The sequence below is a fragment of the Tribolium castaneum genome, chromosome 9 (assembly GCF_031307605.1).
Source record: "Tribolium castaneum strain GA2 chromosome 9, icTriCast1.1, whole genome shotgun sequence".
NCBI classification, from domain to species: Eukaryota; Metazoa; Arthropoda; class Insecta; order Coleoptera; family Tenebrionidae; genus Tribolium; species Tribolium castaneum.
Window position 1 is genome coordinate 11,624,215 of NC_087402.1, and position 24,073 is coordinate 11,648,287.

At 36.8% G+C, this 24,073-nt stretch overlaps 2 protein-coding genes and 1 non-coding gene across 4 annotated transcripts in view; 2 read left to right on the plus strand and 1 right to left on the minus strand.

Moving 5' to 3' along the window:
• Positions 1-84: 84 nt before the first annotated feature.
• Positions 85-3,597, plus strand: LOC663583 (uncharacterized protein). 2 transcript variants are annotated; one of them, XR_001574866.2, is made up of 6 exons: positions 85-253; positions 304-579; positions 2,726-3,119; positions 3,173-3,286; positions 3,328-3,424; positions 3,472-3,597. XR_001574866.2 is itself a non-coding variant. In XM_969623.4 (6 exons), exons 1-6 carry the CDS (start codon positions 147-149, stop codon positions 3,562-3,564), a joined length of 1,068 nt encoding a protein of 355 aa, XP_974716.2. In that variant the 5' UTR covers positions 86-146; the 3' UTR covers positions 3,565-3,597. The 2 variants fall into 2 exon arrangements, 1 of the variants encoding a protein (XP_974716.2); XM_969623.4 differs by having other exon boundaries at positions 86-253; positions 3,341-3,424.
• A 1,283-nt stretch (positions 3,598-4,880) lies between these two features.
• The window catches only part of LOC103312882 (uncharacterized), a 44,169-nt gene continuing 24,976 nt past the window's right edge, over positions 4,881-24,073 (plus strand). Inside the window, exon 1 of the transcript XR_010335404.1 lies at positions 4,881-5,129. This is a non-coding gene — a transcript (uncharacterized LOC103312882). The remainder of the gene's footprint in view (positions 5,130-24,073) is intronic.
• LOC135267063 (uncharacterized) lies at positions 18,432-22,282 on the minus strand. Its single transcript, XM_064358691.1, has 2 exons — positions 21,617-22,282; positions 18,432-19,790 (listed from the first exon to the last, which is right to left on the minus strand). The coding sequence occupies exon 2, from the start codon at positions 19,739-19,741 to the stop codon at positions 18,464-18,466; it is 1,278 nt and encodes a 425-aa protein (XP_064214761.1). The 5' UTR covers positions 19,742-19,790; positions 21,617-22,282; the 3' UTR covers positions 18,432-18,463.

Sequence of the window (24,073 nt, forward strand, 5' to 3'; positions counted from 1 at the left end):
TTATAGTTAGATAATCACTAATTTTTGGAATGGTTTTTACTACTGTTTTACTAAAATTTCTGTGCGCCATCTGTGAAGCGGTAGCATCAACATTCGTCGTTTGACAACTTAACCTCAAATAAAACGCGCCAAATATTTACGCAAAAATGCAGGCCTTTCTCAAGTCGGGAAAGTTAGATAATAGTGATAAATCAGTGCCTTCAAGCTCGAAAACATCAAAAAAGTCGAAAGCCGTCCCGTGGGTTGAAAAATAGTACGTAAAATTATTAGTATATTTGTTTGTTTGAAATAGGTTGTTTGCAGCCGTCCTAGGACAGTCTCGGACGTTGTGGAACAGAGCGAGGCTGTTTCAGTGTTACAGCAATGTATTTCAGGGGCGGATCTCCCAAACTTGTTGTTTTATGGTCCTCCTGGGACAGGCAAAACCAGCACAATTCTGGCAGCTGCAAGACAGCTTTTTGGTGACTATTACAGAGACAGAATTCTTGAACTGAATGCGTCCGATGAACGAGGAATTCAAGTTATTCGAGACAAGGTCAAGACTTTTGCACAACTAACTGCTAGCGGTACAAGGCCTGAGTAAGCTTTGCGAATTATTTTTTGTTAAAAACCTGGTCAACAGTGATGTGTACAGGGTGCTGCATTATGGATGTCCAAACAGGGGATCTCCGAAACTAAGAGATTTAGAGAAAAACGAGTGACGCATTTCCGGGTCCATTTTTTTTTAAATAATTTTGGTCAAAACCGCATCCTGTTATCGTCTTTTGTTTTCGACTTATAAACAAAAGTTCACATTTTAGTGAAATCTTAAAAAGTTCACATCTTTCTTATTATAAAAGATACACATTTGAAACAAAGACATTATGCAGGCACTTTTTACAGAGAATTTAATAATGCTATCAGCGATTTTTTAACCATTCGTTTAGCTGGAATAACATAAAGTTTTGTTTTTTTTAATAGGAATCATAGGCGGCTGGGATATTTTTCAAAAGCTTATTTTTTCTGATTAGATACGTCTAAATGTGTAATACATTATTTTTAAATATTTAAGAAAAACAAAACATTTTGCTTTTTCTCTATAGTAGGCCATGGAAAAATTTTGGATTTTCAATTAAAACTATGAGAACTGTATTACTCAACAAGTATTTATAATGTAATGATTTTTTAAATTCTAATTAATTTAAAAACAGCGTAATAAATAATTATTAGATCAAATATTTGTGATTAATAAAAATTATTTGTTTTTAGATTTAAAATGGCAAGCTTACATTGTCATTCTATTTTCTAATTAAACATGAAATATCGGAATAAAGAAAAATGTTATTAATTGTATGATTGCTTGTCAATAAAATTTTATTTTACAGAAAAATGTCAATCCAAACACCAAAATTAAATCCCATCTGCGGTAAAAAAAATACATAACATTAACAACGTCCCCCGACCAACATTGCACTTCACTAAATTATAAAAAAAGTGTCATCAAATGGTAGTGACACAAGGTTTTCACTTTTCTGCACTTTTTTATGTAATTAAAATCTGCGATAATCGTATATTTGTTCGATTGAAAATAACTTTAACATAGCTTATTTTGATAATTTACCTTTTATGTGAAATAGTTTTACCATGGCCAACTACTTTCAAATATTTTAAATATATTTTTTATCAAAAATATACCAGATATCAAACTATATTTATATTGTTTTCAGTTCAGAAAAAAATAAGCTTTTCGAAAATGTCATAGCAAACTATGATTCTCCTTTAAAAAAATACAACTTTATGTTATTAGTTATTACAGCTAAACGAATGATTAAAAAAAACGCTGATAACATTATTAAATTCTCTGTAAAAAAGTGCCGGCATAATGTCTTTGTTTATCTTTTATAAAAAGAAAGATATGAATTTTTTTAGATTCCGCTAAAATGTCAACTTTTGTTTATAAGTCGAAAACAAAAGACGATAGCGGGATGCGGTTTTGATGAAAATTATTTTCTCAAAAAACGGACCCGAGCTCGTTTTTCTCTAAACCTCTTAGTTTCGGAGATCGCCTATTCCGACATCCAAAATGCAGCAACCTGCACAATTCTTGGTTTTAATTCTTTTTGATGAAGAAGTATTAGCTCTTTCAAAACTATAAAAATGCTAACGTCACATTTTCTCTTAAAATTAGCTGTTATGATTGTAATGAATTATTCATGCACTTCAAAAAAATAATTGGTAATGTAATTTATAGTTTCAATGAGAGATCTAATGATTTATAACTATTTTACATTTTATCAATCTTATTTAATAAAATAATTCGTTAAAATGCGACGTTGTCATTTATAGTTTTGAAACAGCTGATATGTACCCCATTTCAGTTCATAGTTAAATTGCAACAGCGCATTTGAATTTTTCGGAGCGAGAAATAAAGCACAAACTGAGAGTTTCCGTAAAAGTAAATCCCACCAGAAACCTTCAATTTGTGCTCCATTTCACTCCAAAAAATTCAAATGCGCTGTTGCAACATTCTACTATGAACTGACATGGGATATAAAACAGAAATTTCGAATTAATTATAAAATCGTTTGAATTCAATAAAGAACAAACTTACCTGACAATGTTAATTTTGTCATTTTTAGTTGCGCAAATTTTAGTTGTTTCTTTTGGCTTGTTATATTTTTTTGCAATACCTTTTTGACCACACTTTTATTTGGAATAATGAATACTTATACAATGTTTTTTTAAGTGGTAAACCGTGCCCTCCGTTCAAAATCGTCATTTTGGATGAAGCGGACTCGATGACACACGCAGCTCAGGCTGCCTTACGTCGAACGATGGAAAAAGAGTCTCGATCAACCAGATTTTGTCTAATTTGTAACTACGTGTCACGGATTATCGAACCGTTGACATCACGATGTACGAAATTTCGATTTAAACCACTGAACGAAGCTATGATCCTTGAACGGTTGAGTTTCATATGTGGGAAAGAAAATGTCGAATGTAGCGATGAAACTTTAGCTACCTTGGTTGAGACAAGTGGGGGCGATATGAGGAGAGCCATTACTTCATTACAGAGTTGTGCGAAATTGAAAGGAAGTGGGGTTCCTATAAGTATTGATGACGTGTTGGAAGTGACCGGTGTATGTTCTCATTTTTTTTAATATTGTTTTTGGTTTAATAGAAATTGTAATAGGTTGTGCCAGAACGTTGGTTAAAGAAGTTTTTAGATGTTTGTAAAACCAAAGATCAAAACAAACTTCAAGCGTTTTTGAAAGAAATGATGTTTGAAGCATATGCCGCCTCACAGGTTAATCAGTGTTGCAACTTAATTTCACTCACTTTGATCAGAAATTTGTTTTAGATTTTGGAACAGCTCAATCAGTACATTGTTAATTTTGAGGGGTTCACTGACCAACAAAAGGCGATTATTGGTCAGAAACTGGGGGTAATTATCTATTCCGTGTTTTGCGTGAGATGTATTAAATTTTGTAGGTTGTGAGTTTTAAACTGCAAGATGGTGGTTCGGAATTTATTCAACTGTTGGATTTGGGGTGTTCTATAATTCGAGCATTTTGTAATGTGTAAGTCTCATTAAATTAAATTTTCCCAAAATACAAACGTTTTATTTCGAGTTGAAATTAAAAATTAGTTTGTTTTCAAAAATATAAGGTGGAACGCAAATTGCTAATTCTAAGCGATAATTTTTTGGGCACCGTCGCCTACTTATTAAAACGCTGCGAATATGGTTGAAGATACAAAAAAATGTAAGGAACGATGTTGTAGAGAATTAAATTTGCTACAAAAAAGTCGCTTGAGCATCTTTGAACGTCTTTTAAAGTCTAAACCGTTGTAGGTAAAGATATGGGCTCGCTGACTGTTTTAAAGAAATTTAATTCTCTACAACTTTTTTTTGGACATTTTTCTTGTATCTTTAACCGCATTTTGAAGCATATTGAAAAATACGGGAAAAAGCGCAAATTTTAAATTTCAAATAATTTTTTTCTCATGTTTCTCATGAAAATTTTTGTCCTCCGTTTTTCTCAGTCTGTTGAGAATGCAAAGCTTAATATTAAAATATTAATATTAAATAAAATATTTCGGCATATTTTTTTCAAGTAATTAGTGAATTGGTTGAATTTAAAACGATTTCACACCGAGTGACATCGAGACGGTATTACGCTCGAAGCGTTGTTTCTGCTAGTGCATTAATTTAAAACTCAATTTTCAAGCAAAATAATAAACTAAATCGTTTTTTTACATTTGGATGTAGTTCCTAGGTTAACGTATTATGTACCTCATAGACCATTTCTTATCTCGATTTAAATATTTGTACCCAAGTTATAACGGGGTAAACAGCGTAATAATCTTAATATTTTTATGGAAAAACTTAAGTTCAAATAGCATGAAAAAAATAGTGTTATATACACGACCCATACAAAAAATTATCAAAAAACATGTTACTATTTTTAAATAAAAAAATAAAACGACTAAAAATTGAACATTTTTTAAAATTTATGTATTAATGTTGCTAAGTTACCGTATTTTTTTCATGCCATTTTTTTAATAGAACAATAAATTAAATCGACTTTTAATCCGTTTAAACTCGGTTATAAATACTTAAAATAAGATACCAACTGACCTGTGAGGTAGTGACTGAATTTAGGAACAAGGTGCAGTTGTAAAGAAAGCAATTTGTTTATTACTTTTCGCGCGCTTACTTGAATAACTCCTCTTCAAACGTTCTGAGTATAGTTTTGATTCTGAACAACGTTGTCTTCAAACATCAAGGAGGCTATGGTCTTTCGTAAACTGTGGTATAAATTAGACAACCAAAAATACATACAATGGCTTCATGATCAGGTGCTGCCCTCTGTGTAGTCCGTTGATTCTTAATATTTTTCTTCAGCGCTCAGCAGGTTTAGTGGCATATATAATCAGCGGTTTTGTGTTTTGTGCTCAGCATAAAATACTAGAAGTGTCTTGAAAGACGAATTTGCAAATATGTAGTGTTGCTGAAACGTGATTTTCTTTTACGTAAACGTTTTGTTGTTAAAATACTGTGTGACCGGTTGGACCTGGAGATTTCAAGACTTCCTTTAGGTTTGATAGTTTGCACGTGGGTTCGACCGGCTATACCTTCCCCAGTTTAGGTAAGTACTTGAAGTTTCTGATTAATTTGATGCGTTTTTCATGTAAAAACTGTAAAAAAGTTGGTTATTTGACAAATATTCGAGCAGTTAAAGGGAAACGAACGTGTTACGGATTGAGGTTTTTAGTTATTAGGGGTTGTACTGGTTGTAGATATAGACTAAATTAAAATGCAAACCACATGTATCTCTATCAATAGTATTGTCAGGTAATTGTATTGACCACCATGTAACCGCATAAAAAAAGTATCTAAACTCAAAACAAACTCATGCGAATTTCTGGTCAAAAATACCTTTCATTTGGGGTACCAGAAAGGGGGTTGGTACAACAACTGTTAAAGGTACACTAAAAGATGACTCCCTGAAAATAAAAATTGATCTGTCTCAGGACCAGTGTGAGGAAATTTTATGGGCGAAGGTTAGTGCATAGGCGCGCGCTTGCAGTCAGATAAACCTTTAAATCGAAATGTTGTGGAACAGCTTGCATTGTTGATATAAGTTAGGAAAGAGTATTAAAAAATGTTTAGACAAAGAATTCTTTGTTTCAACCCTCGCGAAGGGGCTAAAAAGACGTTTTAGCTAAAAATTTGCAAACACCTAAAATTGGACACATTTTGCGTTTACATACTAATATCTTCCTTCTGGATAAAGCTAGAAACTCCGTTTTTTTTGCAAACAAATTTTCAATAAATGCAGATTTATACGTAGTTTAAGAAGGTTGAGTTTTGATAAAGGGAAACCAAAAAAATTACATTTTCTTGTAATCTTGCATAATTGTGTAGTGAAATTTTCGAGATGCGAGAAAGTTTTTTAATTTAAAAGATCGAGACGAAATAAAGCTAATACTTGAAATAAATTTTTGGTGCAAGAATCATTTCGTTATCTGTAAGACTCACCAAGTTATTGCAATTTAAAATTACTGCAAAATGCGCCTGAGGTGAAACCGAACCGTATTTCCCTCTGAAGCGTGTTCATCGCCTTTGATCATTTCGAGAGCTAAAAATCGTAATTCGTAAATAATTAAAAAATAATTAATGTCACTTATCTATTAATATTATTCCTTTACTTTTAACCGCCCTAACTCTCTGTTAATTTTAATAATATCTAAAAAGTCAAAAGAACATTTTTATCTCATGTACTTATTTAAAAAGCATAAAAGTGACCAAGTAGAACTAAATTGCGAAATTGTAATTCGTTTCAAAGTATTCTTTGGTGTGACATTAATATTTTTTTAATTATTTACCATTTTTAGTCCTTGAAATGTTTTCAACCACACGTTTCAAAGGGAAATACGCTGTGATTTCACCTCGAGCACATTTTGTAGATAACTAAATAATCCTTCTTTAAAGTCCTTTTTAAAAAAATATACAAATCGTAACGTTTCTGACGAATCAACCGGTAACATTAATTGTATAAACCCCTAGTAAACTACGCCAATGCACGCGCTATAACGGACCATTTCATCGATAAATATGAACATCGCGAGAGCGCTACGACGAGTCAGCTGATCGGTTGTGGCCTCATGGCCACCCCATAAAATTTCCTCACACTACTCAGGACACAGATTAAAAGGATCAGGATTTTCTATCACGTGATCGCAACCTCTTCCTTTCTGAAAAACCCAACTTAAACCGTACAACAAGTTTTCATCTTCTGAACAATAACTAATAAAAAATAGTTAGATTATAAAAAAGCGTAAAAATGCAAGGGTGGTATGACTTGTTCGAGTTAATTTAGAAGAATTGAAATTTTAGCACTTGCTTTTTCTGAGGCATCGTAACCTTTTTTTTACTTTAGCTACTTCTGGATTTTTGAAAAATTTTTTTTGCATTTCGCTTTCAAAAAGCCTCTAGATCAAATGCCCCGTTTTCGAAAAAATTCGACCTTGAATGACCTTGATCTAGACCTTTTTTAAATTGTGCCGATTGAAAATATGACCTTGAGAGAATTTTAATTGTGTTGCCATTTGGTCATACATAAAATGGGGTTGAATTATACACCTGATAGTTAAAAAATTTACACTAAAATTTCGTTAACACTCGCTAATAAATGATATTAACCCTAAATGCAACTATAAATGAGGCACGGCGCCTACAGATGATAGCCCGCAGGCTGGGGCTTCGCTCCAGCGAACTAAAAATAAACATACCCCACGAACGATTAAACTCGAAAATGTAGAACGCGAAACGTGGAATACTGATTTTTATGGAGCTGCGGCGCGTACAGGTCGTAGGGTACAGGCCAGCGAACTAAAAATGTACATACCCCACGAATGATTGAACTCGAAACGTGGAATAATGGTTTTCATTGAATCTTTATCAAATGTGCAGTATGAATTTCTTCACGACCCCATGAAATGTATGTCTAGTGAGACCACGAAGAGGCGGCAACGCTCTCACCGGGGAGGGAAAGGTCTAGGTATGTTATTATTGGTAGGTATGTTAGTAGGGAACACTAAAAAAGTATAATAAAAGATATGCCAAAGACCAAAATGAAATACAGTCTCAAAAACTGAAAATAATCGGTACAAATGGCTTGCCCCAAGTGTAAAATGTGGTAAAAAAAAATGAAAAAATTTAACAATGGGGAATTCCGGGGTAAAGCTGTGATGCCGCGGTCCAGAAATGATGTAGACGCTCTCGATGATCTGAGTAAGTCCACAGGAAAAGTGCTTCGGCCAAGTAGCCTTCGTAATGATCTTTGCTGCGGTCTGCCCGCGGCATTTTTCTTCGCACTTCCACCCTACATCTTTCGATGTTTTGAGTGTGTGCACCGGGTCAACGAAATTGAGGGAATGGTTGACTATGAGGTGGTAATAATGTTCTTGAGACAGACAATCATAAGCTGTCCAACAATCACTTATAATTGTCGTCCTAGGGAGAATTCTTTCCTTGATGATGGAAAGGAGAGTTTCTGATGTGCGATCTGGAATTGCCACAAAGAAAGCGTTTCGTTTCACACTCAATTCCGCCAAACACCCATTGGCCATCCAGGTATCGGCCCCTGTTGTATTTTCGCTTGCCAATTTCGGCTTCGTCAATCTCAACAGTTTTACCTTCACCACCAAGATCTTCAGAATGTTGAACAGACCAGAAAATGAAAACTTCCCTAATAAAAGAAAACCAGTCAACCAATGTTCGAGAACTAATTTCCATTTCATTTGAAATGAAACGACACCTTGGATTGTTTTGAAACAAAAACAAGTGCACCAGTTTTGCTACTTGTGGTAAAGTTAAATGAGAATGTTCGAAAAAGGTGTCTTTGAAAACCGAAGAAAAAAAATTGCATTTCCGTTTGCTTTTTTTTGAATTCTTGGCACCTGAAAACGAAATCGTGCATTTCCAAACGTGAGTTGCACTTGGGGCACTGAATGTGGCAAGGAAAAACATGGTGACGAATGAAAAAATTCAAAAGGCGTTGTTGGTCCGCCATGATGTTAAAAAATGTATCAACTTTTAAAGAACAAGTTATACAATGATTCGCATACTCATACTCACAAGCCGCTGCCTCTGTATCCATTTTTTTCGAATTGAAAACTGAAAATTGTAAATTTCTTAAATAACAAATAAAAACAATTGAACTGTCACAAAAACTACCTTCTTCACCATCAGCAAGTAAAATAGTGATCAGAGAATAGGGAAGGTAAGAAATGCAAAGTCCCTAGTTATTGGTTGGAAACAAATTTTTAGCGCTCCAAGCAGAAAAGTGGCAAACTAAAGCAATGGCGGGTGATTTAAATGAAAAAACAGACGCGTCTTTCTATTGATGTTTAAATTTTATATTTACTTAGAGTCAAACAGGAATGAAATTCGGTTTTACAAATCAGATAAATCATTCATTTATCTAATTTGTAAAAACCAAATCTTATTCCTGTTTGATTCCGTTAAGGAAATTTCTACACACATTACAATAAAAAACATTTTATATAATAAATAATGCAGTATATTTTTAAAAATATAACAAAAATAAAAATCAGTTTGCCGCTAATAAATAAAATAATTTATTAATAAAATAAAACTAAAAATTTACCCCTGAAAATAAAAAGTATATATTCTGAAAAATCAACAAAATAATGAATTCTTTAAAAATAAAACAACACTCTGAAAATACTATAAATATAAAACAAAATAAACACAACAACTATTCTATATCACAACAAAATTAATTAACTTAGCCTCTTCATCTTGGTGCGATGTCCGTCAGAGATGGTTTTGTCTTTGCCTGTCCCTGCAAAATTTAAAAATTAGAAAAGGTATGGCATTTTCTAAAATTAAATCATAGCAAGGATCTCTGTGCAATGACTTTCTGCAAAATCAAGATGTTGTTTAAATGAAATTTTAAATGTGTCTTCCAGATTTCTCTGAAAACCACTTGATGTTAAAAATTCATTTAAATAGTCATGCAAGTTTTGGACCAAAGACGTTACGACATCACTAGCATATGTTAATCGTTGGACGTCGTCCCTTTCTCGGAAAGAAGTAAGAATGTGGCGATTGGTAATCTCTCCAGAGTATAACGTACTCCTACAATGCTCACAATCAGGGACATTAATACTTTTTAACACCCAACCTGCAACATAGGCTAGAGCTTGCGTGTCTTCTTCTGGAAGATCACTAAGTTCTGAGGGGTTAAAAGATATTGCTTGTTCATGCTGTGGCATTTGTAGATCTTCTTCTTCCCGAGAAACAGAGGAATCATCTGCAAATTTCATCCAACGGTTGACATGTGTCGTTTTCACAGTTCTTGTCGACATTTGATGGTGTAACCAACTTGTTGATTACGACCGTTTGCAAAGCGGCAGTGAACTGATGACACGTCGGATTGGTGTTCGCAGAACCATGCTGACGAATTGATGAAAAAAGATTTTCCAAAGGGTCCTGATTCAGTCCTCGTAAATTCAAATAACTAAATCCGTCCACATCTTTCAGATTGTTCCAAAGGAAACGGACTGACTTAATCGTCGTTTGCCAACCTTTGACGAATGAATACCGCTTTGTTAGATCGGCTCCATTTTGTAAGGCAATCAGTTTCCATTGATCCAACTCTGTCAACAATTTCGACCAGAGCTCCAAATGAGGGGAATTTTGTGACAAAGCACATCGAAATGGCTTATTCCCAGACATTGCAAAATTTGACCCGTTCAAAGAGTCAAACATGTTGTCGACCTTCTGCACAAATTCAGCCGTATGAATGGCTTCAGACGGCAGAATATGTGCAAAAGAGACGAAGGTTTTGATAGCAGCAGCCACAGAGCTGCTAAGCTGTGCAGCGGCTACCTTCACCTTCATTTTCATGTAAGAGTCTTTGAAATTAAAATACTCCTTCTTTAATTTGGGCAACGATTTAAAAGTTTTTTGTTGGTCAAAATTGAAAACAGATTCAATGTGTTCGAATTTAGCATATTTGTGAGGAACAAATTGAATTTTGCATTTCAATAATGCATCTCGTGTATTTTTTAAAAGATGCGGCACGTCGAAAATTGTAACAATCGGCTGATTATTAATGAAGAAATAATATGAACCTTGCCTGGGATGTTGTTTGGCACAAAGCTGATTCGACGCGGAAACATTTGTAGTGCCCTGATCACAAACAGTAGCGACTACCGTTAAACCGATGTTCTGAAGTTGTGAACTTATTTCTTCAATAAAAAACTTTAGATTGTTCGCGCTAACTGTATTTGCCGTAAAGTAATAAGCAATTACTTGTTTCCACTGGAGTCTTAACCCTCGGATCATAAAAACAAGAGCATGGTTGGCTGCTTTGTTAGTGCGACCCAAGGAGCCCATGTCCTCGTAACCACTGATGTACTGTTTAGCTCGTTTATAATGAAATCCTTGACAAACCGACATCTCATCAAACAATAACGAACAATAACGATCTGCACGTTTCATTTTTGAGACCTGATTTTTCAGGTGTTCCAAAATACCTAGTGAGTGAAAATAAAAATTGTTTTTCTAATGTTATTTTCAATTTGCGCAAGAAAATAAAATAATAAATAAAATCATAGTATACGGTCATTGGGGCACTCAGAGGAATCGTTTGGCGTAAGTTTCAGCTTGAAAATCCAGAAGTAGTTAAAGTAAAAAATTACCATACCTTTTATTTGGGGTACTACGATTGTTAAAGGTACTGTAGTGAGACCGTGATTGATGATGGTTGATCGATGTTTAAATGATTTACAACTTATTTTAATTGATTTATTTAATTAATCTTGAATTTTACTTTTGTTTTCTTTTTTCGAAATGGTTTGGCTCGTCTAGTTAATTGATACGCTACATGATCATTTCACTTACCTACGTTGTGTTGTTTTGATGTACGAAGTCACTCTTATAATGATATCGTAATTTGATCTTAATTCTTATCAGAAAGGGTTCCGGATTTATCCGTAACGCAAGTCCGGATTCAAAGTAGTGTCAAAACGCATGGGAGAAGAAATTTAAACCACAAGTTTCCTCCAAAGTTATTTATTACAAGAATAATGAATATTCCGTTGGATGGATTACAATAATCAATGGTTATGAAAGTTTGATCAAATTTGGCCAATTGTTATTTGTTTTTGTATAGTAATGTCGTCAAAACATATCTCAGAGTCGTAACCACAATTCGTTTGAAATTCCAAGTAAATAGTTTCGAAGTTGCTGAGTGATACGAAAAAGTTTTATTGATATGATATGACGTTAATATTTAACATGAATTAATTTAATTCGATAATGTCCAAATAAATTAACCTACGTTTCAGATGATATTGTTCGAACTCATAGGATCTAGGCAATTGACAACGCGTTTCTAAATTACTTGTACCAAAGGCGGATTATAACATGCTCGCGGAATCTTTGATACGTGCATCGCATTGAATTTTGCGCCCTAGTGCCGAAATTCCGTCTCCGGTAAAAGTCAGGTGATCAACACCTAGAATGAATTTCGAATAAAACCCGGACATACAAGCTTTTACAAATCAATCTGAATAAATGTAGAAGTAATTTCTCTCTAAAGTTTTCCGTCCACGAGCTTTGACAAAGACTTGTGCAGAACTTTGCCATGTCGCGATATCAGTTTATTACAGATAATCACGGATGATTATGTCTGCTCGATCGTCCGTAGTAGCCTGCAAGTACGTGGAAGTACTTGCCGTTGGGACGGGAATTACAACGTCCATTCTAAGTACAACGGGCGGAAACTACGACCTGCCACCGCGTCTTAGACCTTGTTAAAGTTGGGGAAGAGCGTCCCCGGGGACTACGACTCTTCCCATGAAGATGGCCAACTCACGAGCCTGTAATTTCTGATCTGGACGCAAAAGAGAAACACTCTTTTGCTTTATCGCCTAACGCGTTGCGGAAGAGAAATCGTTCTACTCTAAACCTATCCTTAACTAGCAACAAATCCTTCTATTTCGTAATATTTTGGTGTATGCAACCTTAAATTATCTGTGTACAACAGTTTGAATAGCACCGTGGGTTTTGGATTTAGACTTTTGTTGTAGTTGAATATTTGTTTGATGCCGTTTCACTCAAATTTGTCGTAACAGATTTAGAAGTTAGAAGCAAAGAATATAAAGAACTTTTAATATTGTAATTTAAAGGTGGGATGGTTGAATTGAAAAATATGAAATTGGTTGTTGCGAGTTATTTTAAGTTGAAAATGATTTATTTAAAATTTATATAGCTGACGTAAGACGAAGCACAAGAATTTAAATAATTACTGGTCTTTTCGGCATTTCCGATGCTTAATAACTTGGTGGTTACGAGAGAATTTATGAAATGAATGATAATGATCACTATTTCGAAATGACTTAAATGATTTAATATTATAATATTAAATGAATAAAAAATTAATTAATCCTTTTGAGGGCCTACCTAGAAATTTTAATCCTCCTAACGCAGGGGGTTAGCTGCTTCCCAGGTGTTGTAGTTCGCAGCACTACCTAATCGAACGAACACTAAACTTGTCTCGTTTTTAACTTACTCACTAATCACTAACGCTATCACTTAATTCAAGAATTTAAATTAATTTAATTTAAAATTACGCTTAAATGCACTTAGTACAATTTAGACGCACTAAAAGGTAAACGAAGATGTTTTTTAAATTTATAAAAATTTAAAAGGATAACACGACAATCGACTACCTCGAAAGACCGTCAAAAATCGAATCCTTCCTAAAGTCAAGGGCTCATCTTGCGTAAGCTACACTAACTCGCTTACCCCACTACCCTTGTTAAGTAGTTTCCACATATGCGAAATTTTGCAAATTTGACTCTTATGATGTCTTGGCATTTGATCAAACCTTGTTTAACTTTCTAAATATTATTATTAATTAACAGCTGGGGTGTTTTCCGATTAACAATTTCATTATAATTAAACATTAAATTTGGTAATCGTCGATCTGAACTGAATACAATACAAGAACGCTATGGAATTTCCCCAAATATCCTGAAAGAGAAATTAAACTCCAAAATTGGTTGTTGTCAGGTCTGAAGTTGTTTTTGGGAACACAATGAAATGAATTTTGTGTAACAACAAATTTTGTTTGTTTTAAATAACACAGAAAATATAAGGAAGAACCCCGTGAGGAAACTGTAATTTTGGTCGTACTACCCCTTGTTAGATGTCGCCCCCAGTACTACACCGGTACTATTTTAACATTTCCGCGTTTTTCTCCAATTTCCTTAGGGATTTTCCTGTCTACTTTCCTCTTAGGATTATGTTAGTAACGGGCAGCAATCGTGTCATGCAATTTTTTTGCTTACAATAATTTAATTAAATAGAATGATTTATACATCCGAATTTCGACGGCTGCGCCTTAAATATTAGGGTTAAATTTTACATCAAAATGTTCAGAAAAATTTCGCGTGTTTTTCTAAACTACTGGTTTCGTGATCTGACGTTGATTTAACAAAGAAAACGTTAATTTCGCTGCAATTTCTTATAAGGAATGCACATGTGTGCTTGTAATTTGATATTCTTTTAAAAAGCTCTGTTCTGTAACGAATTTGTCAACACCCCCTATTCAAGCGGCACTTGACCAACGTCGTTTTGGCTATACTAATCTAGTTAACAGACATGAATTTCAATCGACCAATTCGTTCTTGAAGTTTTGCAACAATTTGTTAACAATTACGCCGAATAAAATAAATTATTCAATTTTATTTGATGACTGGAGTACACTGCATAAAGACTCAACTTTTTGGTACGAAACGTTACGGGAATTTTTGAATAGGATGAAATTTTGATTCTTTCTCGAGTTGTTTACTGATCATCAACGTGCCTTAAATTGGCTCATAAATTCCTTTCTTTTTGAAACGTGACTAGTTAATTTCTAAACAAAATTTTGGATTTAATTTTAGGTTTATCAATAAATTTTGGCTATTTTAAACGAAAGTAAATTAATTATGCTTTTGTGAGAACATCATTGGATTAGCTGGGCGACTGTGGTGCAGAGCCAGGCCGTCGCCAACCCCCATATCTTTGCATATCCACTTGTTAAAACACATGGCCTTTCGACCACCCAATTTGGCGATTTATAACGTTTTTAACAGTTCTTGGAAAGTTTCGTGGGAACGATAATTTTCTAAACATTTTAATGCTAACAAAGGAATAAATAAGTTAAATTAAAATTTGTTGCAACTTTTGAATTGAAGTTGAATTAATATTGTCAAAGAACTAAACGTTTAAACTGACTCCGAATATTTTGCGCTGGTTAATAAAATAAAATTTTAAATACCGCGATCATCACATTCGCCCCCTGTCTTGCGTTGCTTCGTAGATGCAGCGTAAGACACCGCGTGTAGGTTTGCTGTCCTCTGGTTGGTGGTCGGAATGGTGGAATCACCAGATGGTGGATGCGCCCATAATGTCAGAAACGCTCGAATTGGTAGATACGCCTCGAGATTGGCCCTCATGAACTTCTTGCGGTTTTATTTTAGTCGTCTCGTCGGTGGTAGAATTTCAAATTTGTCATGTTGTATACACCTTTAATTTCGTTCGTCACTGGGTCGGCGATTTGGTATGTGTTTGGATGAGGCTTGGCGATTATTTTGTACGGACCACTGTACAAAGGCATGAACTTGGCGAATTGGTGGGTTCTGGTATCGGAAGTCACTTTGTTCTTCAGTAGGACCCAATCTTCAATTTCCAGTACGGTAACTTCACCCTTTTGGTTTTTCTGCCGTAAGTTCGCATGATGTCTCAAGTATTCGCGAGCCTTTTCATGAATTTCTTCTCTCGTGAGTGGCGGACGTACAGGCAGTAAACCCGATGTGACTGCATCTAGTGGGTTTGGTGGTGTTCTGCCGTACAGGATTTCATATGGAGAAAATCCGGTACTGATGTGTGGCACGTAGTTCAAACAATCTTCGATGTTGCTCAAATGGTTGACCCAACTGGTGTGGTTTTCTCTACAATACGCTCGGAAAATTCTCCCCAGCTCCCGCATTACGCGCTCGCTAGGGTTCGATTCTGGGTGACGAATCGACGAGAGCGTTGGTTGAATGTCGGCAGCTCTCAAACTATTCTGCCAAGTGTTCGAAATAAATTGTGTCCCGTGGTCGCTTAACACACATTTGGGTTTGATGTACCCAGAGAAATCCTCTATGAGACGTTTGGCAGCGATTTTGGCGGTGGCTTTTCTCAGTGGGTAAAGTTTGAGAAACTTGCTGAAGACGTCAATGACCACAAATACATAGGACGCCCCCAATCGTCCTGTTGGTAAAGGCCCATAGAAATCGACGCAAACTAGGTCTCCAATGTGGTCGTAAAGGATTGGCGTTAATGGACCCTGATGTGGACGGTTGGAACTTTTTGTCTTCTGACAAAGGTCACAACTTCGTAGACGTTTCTTAATTGTACGATACATGTTCGGCCAGTAGTACTCGCGCTTCATGGAATTGTACACTTTGGTTGCCCCGAAATGGCCCAGGAGTTGGTGATGGTAATCCACGAGCTTAATTACCAAACTCTCAGGTATGGCCAGGCAAACGTCGTTTGAATTTTGAGATCTGTGAACTAACACATTATTTGTGAAATTATATTGGGACCAAACCCGTTGAGTTCTCGCATCTGGAGCAGCTGCACCGGATTGTTTGTTGGCAATTATTTGACTCAAAACAGGATCATCTGATTGGTGTTGTTTGAGATCGGACATCAGTTGGAGAATTTCAGGTGTGTTGTTGACTTCAAACATTGCAACTATTGGTTGTTCACGTGGATATTCATAACTGGCTTCACCGTCGGACGGGTATCGTGACAGGATGTCGGCAACTACATTATCCTTTCCTTTTACCAACTCGATTTCGTAGTCGTACTGTCCTAGTATCAAAGTCCATCGAGTTAGGCGTTCACTGAGCAAACGACAACGGCTCAGAAATTTCAAAGCTTGGTGGTCGGTTCGGATGATGATTTTTGTGACTTGGATGTAGATTCGAAATTTGTGTAAGGCAAAAATGACGCCGAGTAATTCCTTTTCTGTAGTCGTGTAGTTGAGTTCGGGTCCTTTCAAAGAGCGACTTGCAAAAGCGATCACACCTCGCGAACCGTCTTCCTGAATTTGATACAATTCCGCCCCCAATCCGTAACCAGAACTGTCAGTTTGGACGTAGAATATTTTATTCAGGTCGGGGTAACGTAACAACACAGCTTCGAGGAACAGATCTTTCACACGATCGAAAGCTTCTTGTTCATTTCGTCCCCATCTCCATTTTTCACCCTTTCGAAGTAGTTTGTTTAAGTCTTGTGTGGCTGCACTGTATCGAGCACAAAATTTTCGATAAAAATTACAAAGTCCCAGGAAGGCTCGAACGTGTTTAGTTTTCTGGGGAACCGGAAAATTTCGGATGGCGCTGATTTTTTCCGGGTCGGCTTTGATACCGTTGATTGTGAGAATGTGCCCCAGAAATTTCACTTCCTTTTGTATGAAATTGGATTTTTCGAGATTTATCGTCATTCTAGCTTGCTTCAATTTTTCGAAAACTTGTCGGAGATGTTCCAAATGTTCGTTTAGCGTTTCGGAAGCCACTAACAAATCGTCGATATAATTCACGACGAATTCGCGAACTTCTGTTCCTAACACTACGTCCATTGCACGACTGAATGAACCCACAGCAGTTTTTAACCCGAAAGGTAGGACTTGGTATGTGTAACTGCGACCGTTGTACAGAAAGGCGGTGTACTGTCTGCTTTCTGGCGAAAGTGGGATTTGCCAGTACGACGATCTCAAATCAATGGTGGACATGTAGCGAATTCCGTGAAATCGACGTAATAATTCGTCAGCAGCGGGTGGTGACTCACAATCGGCGATCATTTTGGAATTGATCATTCGGGCGTCGAGGCAAATTCTCACCGTTCCATCTTTCTTTTTCACTACCGTCATGGGACTTGCGTAAGGTGACGCCTCACGTTTTATTACCCCCAAGTCTAACATTTCCTGAATTGTGGCGTCGACGGCAGGACGTAGAGCAAAAGGTACTGGGTACGGTCGTTTCAAGAAGGGAGTCTTGTCGTGTAGTTTTATTTCGTGAGTGTATTTGTGTGTTAGCCCTGGACGCGAACTAAAGATACATCTGTACTCTTGCAGCAGGTGTATTAATTTCCGTTTCTCGGCCTCAGGAATTTTTAATGGGTCCACCTTGGCTTGTAGGGCACTGGGTGACTCTAAGTGTTGCTTTTTGTTACAAGTCGTGATCGGCGCCGAATGATTGACTTCGATGTGACCAACAAGATCTTCCACATAATCCTCCGGTTCCGGTGGTATCTCCGTGGTTTTTCTAAACGGAAAACTGTGGTGCTTCTCCCCGTTTCTCAAAAGGCTTTCGTTGTTATCGAAATCGATGACCGCGCGTTGTTCATTTAGCCAGTCTGCTCCCAAAATGGTTGGCTTGATTAAATTTTTAACGACAAGCGCCACGACGGGGTAGAGATGTTCGTCGATTTTGATTTCCAGGTAACACTGAATAACAACCTGGCAACTTCGCTGGCCGATGGCTCCACGAAGATGGATTGAGGTAACCGGTAATGTGGGCGGTTTGTTTCCGGTCTCGATCAACTTGGACCAAACTTCTTCGGAAATACAGCTGACTTCACTTCCGGTGTCCAAAAGCGCGGTGACTGATTGTTGTTGAGAGATTTGGATCTTAATCTCCGGCACGACCCTTTGTATGTTGTTGTTACCTGCGGCAGCGGATTTAATTATAGAAAAAACATTTAACTTAACCTGGGATGCTCGCGGTCGAGCATCGTTTTCCCCTTCTGTTGACTGTGACGAAGTTGAACGTTTACGTTTCTCTCCCGTCCTCAATTGTTGGTTCCTGCTGTCGCTTTGTGGGCCGTGCTGCTGGCCGGAGTACTTTAGGCCCCGTCCTGTACTCCGCCCCCGTTTCCCGAATTCTTGGAGTTTCGTGATGTTTCACCCTGCGCTCTCGAACTTGTGTTGTTGCGGTTGTCGTTGGGGTTGTTTTTGCGCCAGTGATTGTTGCTGTTGTTTCCGTTGTTATTGTGCCAACGGTTGTTGCTGGTGCTGGGTTGGTTGTTGCGCCATTGTTGTTCGTCACTTGAGCGTTTTGGGAAACCATTTCCACGATTTGCAGGAGCCGCAGGACGAGTTACTTCGTGGCGGTCAATGTTTGGCCGCGGGCGCTTTGGCTCGTTACGCCGCTGGTGGTCTGTTGCGCGGGGTCGTTCCCTGGGAGCGATGTTGGTTTTCTCTCCCGGATTTTGTCCCGGAATTTCTTGAGCTGCCAGGAATTCGGCGGCATCCGTGGTGGTACAGATTTTCTCTAATACCCACAACGACTGTATTCTTTCGGGGAAGTGACGCAGTAATTCATCCAGCAACACTTCCTCCGATAAAGGTGTTGTTAACATGTTCGCCATGTCGACGTAATAAGCAAAATGCGACAGCATCGTGCCCCTGGTTTCGTCATAGCGGCCTGTAGCGATTTGAAATCTGATGTCCCGTTGACGCTTGGCCGACCAGTAGGTCCGGAGAAAGTCCCGTCGAAAGTCCTCGTAACCACGCCACTTCTTCTGGAATATTCCCGTCCAATGTTTGGCATTGCCTTTCAAGCAATCCATGGCGACTCCCAAAAGACGCTGCGAGTCGAGCCCGAAAAAACGTCCATATTCTTCAATGGCTCGTAAGAATTTCACCGGATTTTGCCTTTTCAGGCCTTCGAAAGATGGTCGTTCAGGAGCTGGAAGTGGGCGATCCAGCAAGCTCCGGAGTACTCCGGAAATTGCGGCCACATTGTCTGTTGTGATTGGCATAGGTGGTGAGGCCATCACTGCTCCCGAAGTCGCTGATGTGGTCGAACTTCCCGGCTCTTGCACAAGAGGGCTCGCAAGAGGGGCTGGTTCCGGAGCTACCGGAATTTCCGGGTCGGGTTCTGGCGAAGTCGTCCCGTCGCTAGGTAGTGGAGTGACTTGCCAACCATCGACATCAGCGGCGGCGCTGGTACTTGGACGTACCTGAAGGATGGCTTGCGGTCTTTGAACCGCTGTCGACGTCGATGGCGCCGCGAAGTTTGGCACATTCCTTGGTTGTTGGGAGTTTAACCAACGAACGAACCACGTCGGCATTTCTTGCGGTGGGGCTCCGGCGTTTCCGGTGTTCCTGTTGTTTTCCATGTCGACAACCTTCAATCTCGGGTATCGAACGATCAAATAAATTGGAGTCCTAGAAATTTTAATAACACAGCAGTATCTTATTTACGGCAATTTTCCCCTCGGAAATGACACTTTATGACTTTGAATCCTGGTCACGGCACCAATAAAAATGTAGTGAGACCGTGATTGATGATGGTTGATCGATGTTTAAATGATTTACAACTTATTTTAATTGATTTATTTAATTAATCTTGAATTTTACTTTTGTTTTCTTTTTTCGAAATGGTTTGGCTCGTCTAGTTAATTGATACGCTACATGATCATTTCACTTACCTACGTTGTGTTGTTTTGATGTACGAAGTCACTCTTATAATGATATCGTAATTTGATCTTAATTCTTATCAGAAAGGGTTCCGGATTTATCCGTAACGCAAGTCCGGATTCAAAGTAGTGTCAAAACGCATGGGAGAAGAAATTTAAACCACAAGTTTCCTCCAAAGTTATTTATTACAAGAATAATGAATATTCCGTTGGATGGATTACAATAATCAATGGTTATGAAAGTTTGATCAAATTTGGCCAATTGTTATTTGTTTTTGTATAGTAATGTCGTCAAAACATATCTCAGAGTCGTAACCACAATTCGTTTGAAATTCCAAGTAAATAGTTTCGAAGTTGCTGAGTGATACGAAAAAGTTTTATTGATATGATATGACGTTAATATTTAACATGAATTAATTTAATTCGATAATGTCCAAATAAATTAACCTACGTTTCAGATGATATTGTTCGAACTCATAGGATCTAGGCAATTGACAACGCGTTTCTAAATTACTTGTACCAAAGGCGGATTATAACATGCTCGCGGAATCTTTGATACGTGCATCGCATTGAATTTTGCGCCCTAGTGCCGAAATTCCGTCTCCGGTAAAAGTCAGGTGATCAACACCTAGAATGAATTTCGAATAAAACCCGGACATACAAGCTTTTACAAATCAATCTGAATAAATGTAGAAGTAATTTCTCTCTAAAGTTTTCCGTCCACGAGCTTTGACAAAGACTTGTGCAGAACTTTGCCATGTCGCGATATCAGTTTATTACAGATAATCACGGATGATTATGTCTGCTCGATCGTCCGTAGTAGCCTGCAAGTACGTGGAAGTACTTGCCGTTGGGACGGGAATTACAACGTCCATTCTAAGTACAACGGGCGGAAACTACGACCTGCCACCGCGTCTTAGACCTTGTTAAAGTTGGGGAAGAGCGTCCCCGGGGACTACGACTCTTCCCATGAAGATGGCCAACTCACGAGCCTGTAATTTCTGATCTGGACGCAAAAGAGAAACACTCTTTTGCTTTATCGCCTAACGCGTTGCGGAAGAGAAATCGTTCTACTCTAAACCTATCCTTAACTAGCAACAAATCCTTCTATTTCGTAATATTTTGGTGTATGCAACCTTAAATTATCTGTGTACAACAGTTTGAATAGCACCGTGGGTTTTGGATTTAGACTTTTGTTGTAGTTGAATATTTGTTTGATGCCGTTTCACTCAAATTTGTCGTAACAGATTTAGAAGTTAGAAGCAAAGAATATAAAGAACTTTTAATATTGTAATTTAAAGGTGGGATGGTTGAATTGAAAAATATGAAATTGGTTGTTGCGAGTTATTTTAAGTTGAAAATGATTTATTTAAAATTTATATAGCTGACGTAAGACGAAGCACAAGAATTTAAATAATTACTGGTCTTTTCGGCATTTCCGATGCTTAATAACTTGGTGGTTACGAGAGAATTTATGAAATGAATGATAATGATCACTATTTCGAAATGACTTAAATGATTTAATATTATAATATTAAATGAATAAAAAATTAATTAATCCTTTTGAGGGCCTACCTAGAAATTTTAATCCTCCTAACGCAGGGGGTTAGCTGCTTCCCAGGTGTTGTAGTTCGCAGCACTACCTAATCGAACGAACACTAAACTTGTCTCGTTTTTAACTTACTCACTAATCACTAACGCTATCACTTAATTCAAGAATTTAAATTAATTTAATTTAAAATTACGCTTAAATGCACTTAGTACAATTTAGACGCACTAAAAGGTAAACGAAGATGTTTTTTAAATTTATAAAAATTTAAAAGGATAACACGACAATCGACTACCTCGAAAGACCGTCAAAAATCGAATCCTTCCTAAAGTCAAGGGCTCATCTTGCGTAAGCTACACTAACTCGCTTACCCCACTACCCTTGTTAAGTAGTTTCCACATATGCGAAATTTTGCAAATTTGACTCTTATGATGTCTTGGCATTTGATCAAACCTTGTTTAACTTTCTAAATATTATTATTAATTAACAGCTGGGGTGTTTTCCGATTAACAATTTCATTATAATTAAACATTAAATTTGGTAATCGTCGATCTGAACTGAATACAATACAAGAACGCTATGGAATTTCCCCAAATATCCTGAAAGAGAAATTAAACTCCAAAATTGGTTGTTGTCAGGTCTGAAGTTGTTTTTGGGAACACAATGAAATGAATTTTGTGTAACAACAAATTTTGTTTGTTTTAAATAACACAGAAAATATAAGGAAGAACCCCGTGAGGAAACTGTAATTTTGGTCGTACTACCCCTTGTTAGATGTCGCCCCCAGTACTACACCGGTACTATTTTAACATTTCCGCGTTTTTCTCCAATTTCCTTAGGGATTTTCCTGTCTACTTTCCTCTTAGGATTATGTTAGTAACGGGCAGCAATCGTGTCATGCAATTTTTTTGCTTACAATAATTTAATTAAATAGAATGATTTATACATCCGAATTTCGACGGCTGCGCCTTAAATATTAGGGTTAAATTTTACATCAAAATGTTCAGAAAAATTTCGCGTGTTTTTCTAAACTACTGGTTTCGTGATCTGACGTTGATTTAACAAAGAAAACGTTAATTTCGCTGCAATTTCTTATAAGGAATGCACATGTGTGCTTGTAATTTGATATTCTTTTAAAAAGCTCTGTTCTGTAACGAATTTGTCAACACCCCCTATTCAAGCGGCACTTGACCAACGTCGTTTTGGCTATACTAATCTAGTTAACAGACATGAATTTCAATCGACCAATTCGTTCTTGAAGTTTTGCAACAATTTGTTAACAATTACGCCGAATAAAATAAATTATTCAATTTTATTTGATGACTGGAGTACACTGCATAAAGACTCAACTTTTTGGTACGAAACGTTACGGGAATTTTTGAATAGGATGAAATTTTGATTCTTTCTCGAGTTGTTTACTGATCATCAACGTGCCTTAAATTGGCTCATAAATTCCTTTCTTTTTGAAACGTGACTAGTTAATTTCTAAACAAAATTTTGGATTTAATTTTAGGTTTATCAATAAATTTTGGCTATTTTAAACGAAAGTAAATTAATTATGCTTTTGTGAGAACATCATTGGATTAGCTGGGCGACTGTGGTGCAGAGCCAGGCCGTCGCCAACCCCCATATCTTTGCATATCCACTTGTTAAAACACATGGCCTTTCGACCACCCAATTTGGCGATTTATAACGTTTTTAACAGTTCTTGGAAAGTTTCGTGGGAACGATAATTTTCTAAACATTTTAATGCTAACAAAGGAATAAATAAGTTAAATTAAAATTTGTTGCAACTTTTGAATTGAAGTTGAATTAATATTGTCAAAGAACTAAACGTTTAAACTGACTCCGAATATTTTGCGCTGGTTAATAAAATAAAATTTTAAATACCGCGATCATCACAGTACACTAAAAGACTCCCTGAAAATAAAAATTGATCTGTCTCAGGATTTTCTATCACGTGATCTCAATCCTTTCTTTTCCGAAAAACTCAACTCAAACCTTACAATAATTACATTATAAAAAAGTGAAAAAAATGCAAGGGTGGTATGATTTGTTCCAGTTATTTTTGAGGAATCGAAATTTTAGCATTTGCTTTTTCTGAGGAATCATGAACCTCACTTTCTTTTTCTGGACTTAAAGAACGTTTAGGGTTGGAAAAAAACAAAAAAGTTTACTAAAAAATGCCATACGGCAATATCTTAAATTGTTCAAGAACACAGTTTTGCAATTTTAGTTGGCATGTGGCATGATTGGATTAAAAAAGTTAATAAAGATCAAACAATTTATATTCACAAAAAAAATTTGTTTACATTATTCACTCTCATCTGATGAGTCTGAAGAGTCGTTCCCCAAATTATCATCAACTCTTCCACTTGGACCTCCATACCTACATCGAGATGCCACATTTTCCCCTGTACCCCATTCACATGTCGAATGGCATTTTGCCAATTTTGGGGAGTAACATGCTTCATTAAAAAGAT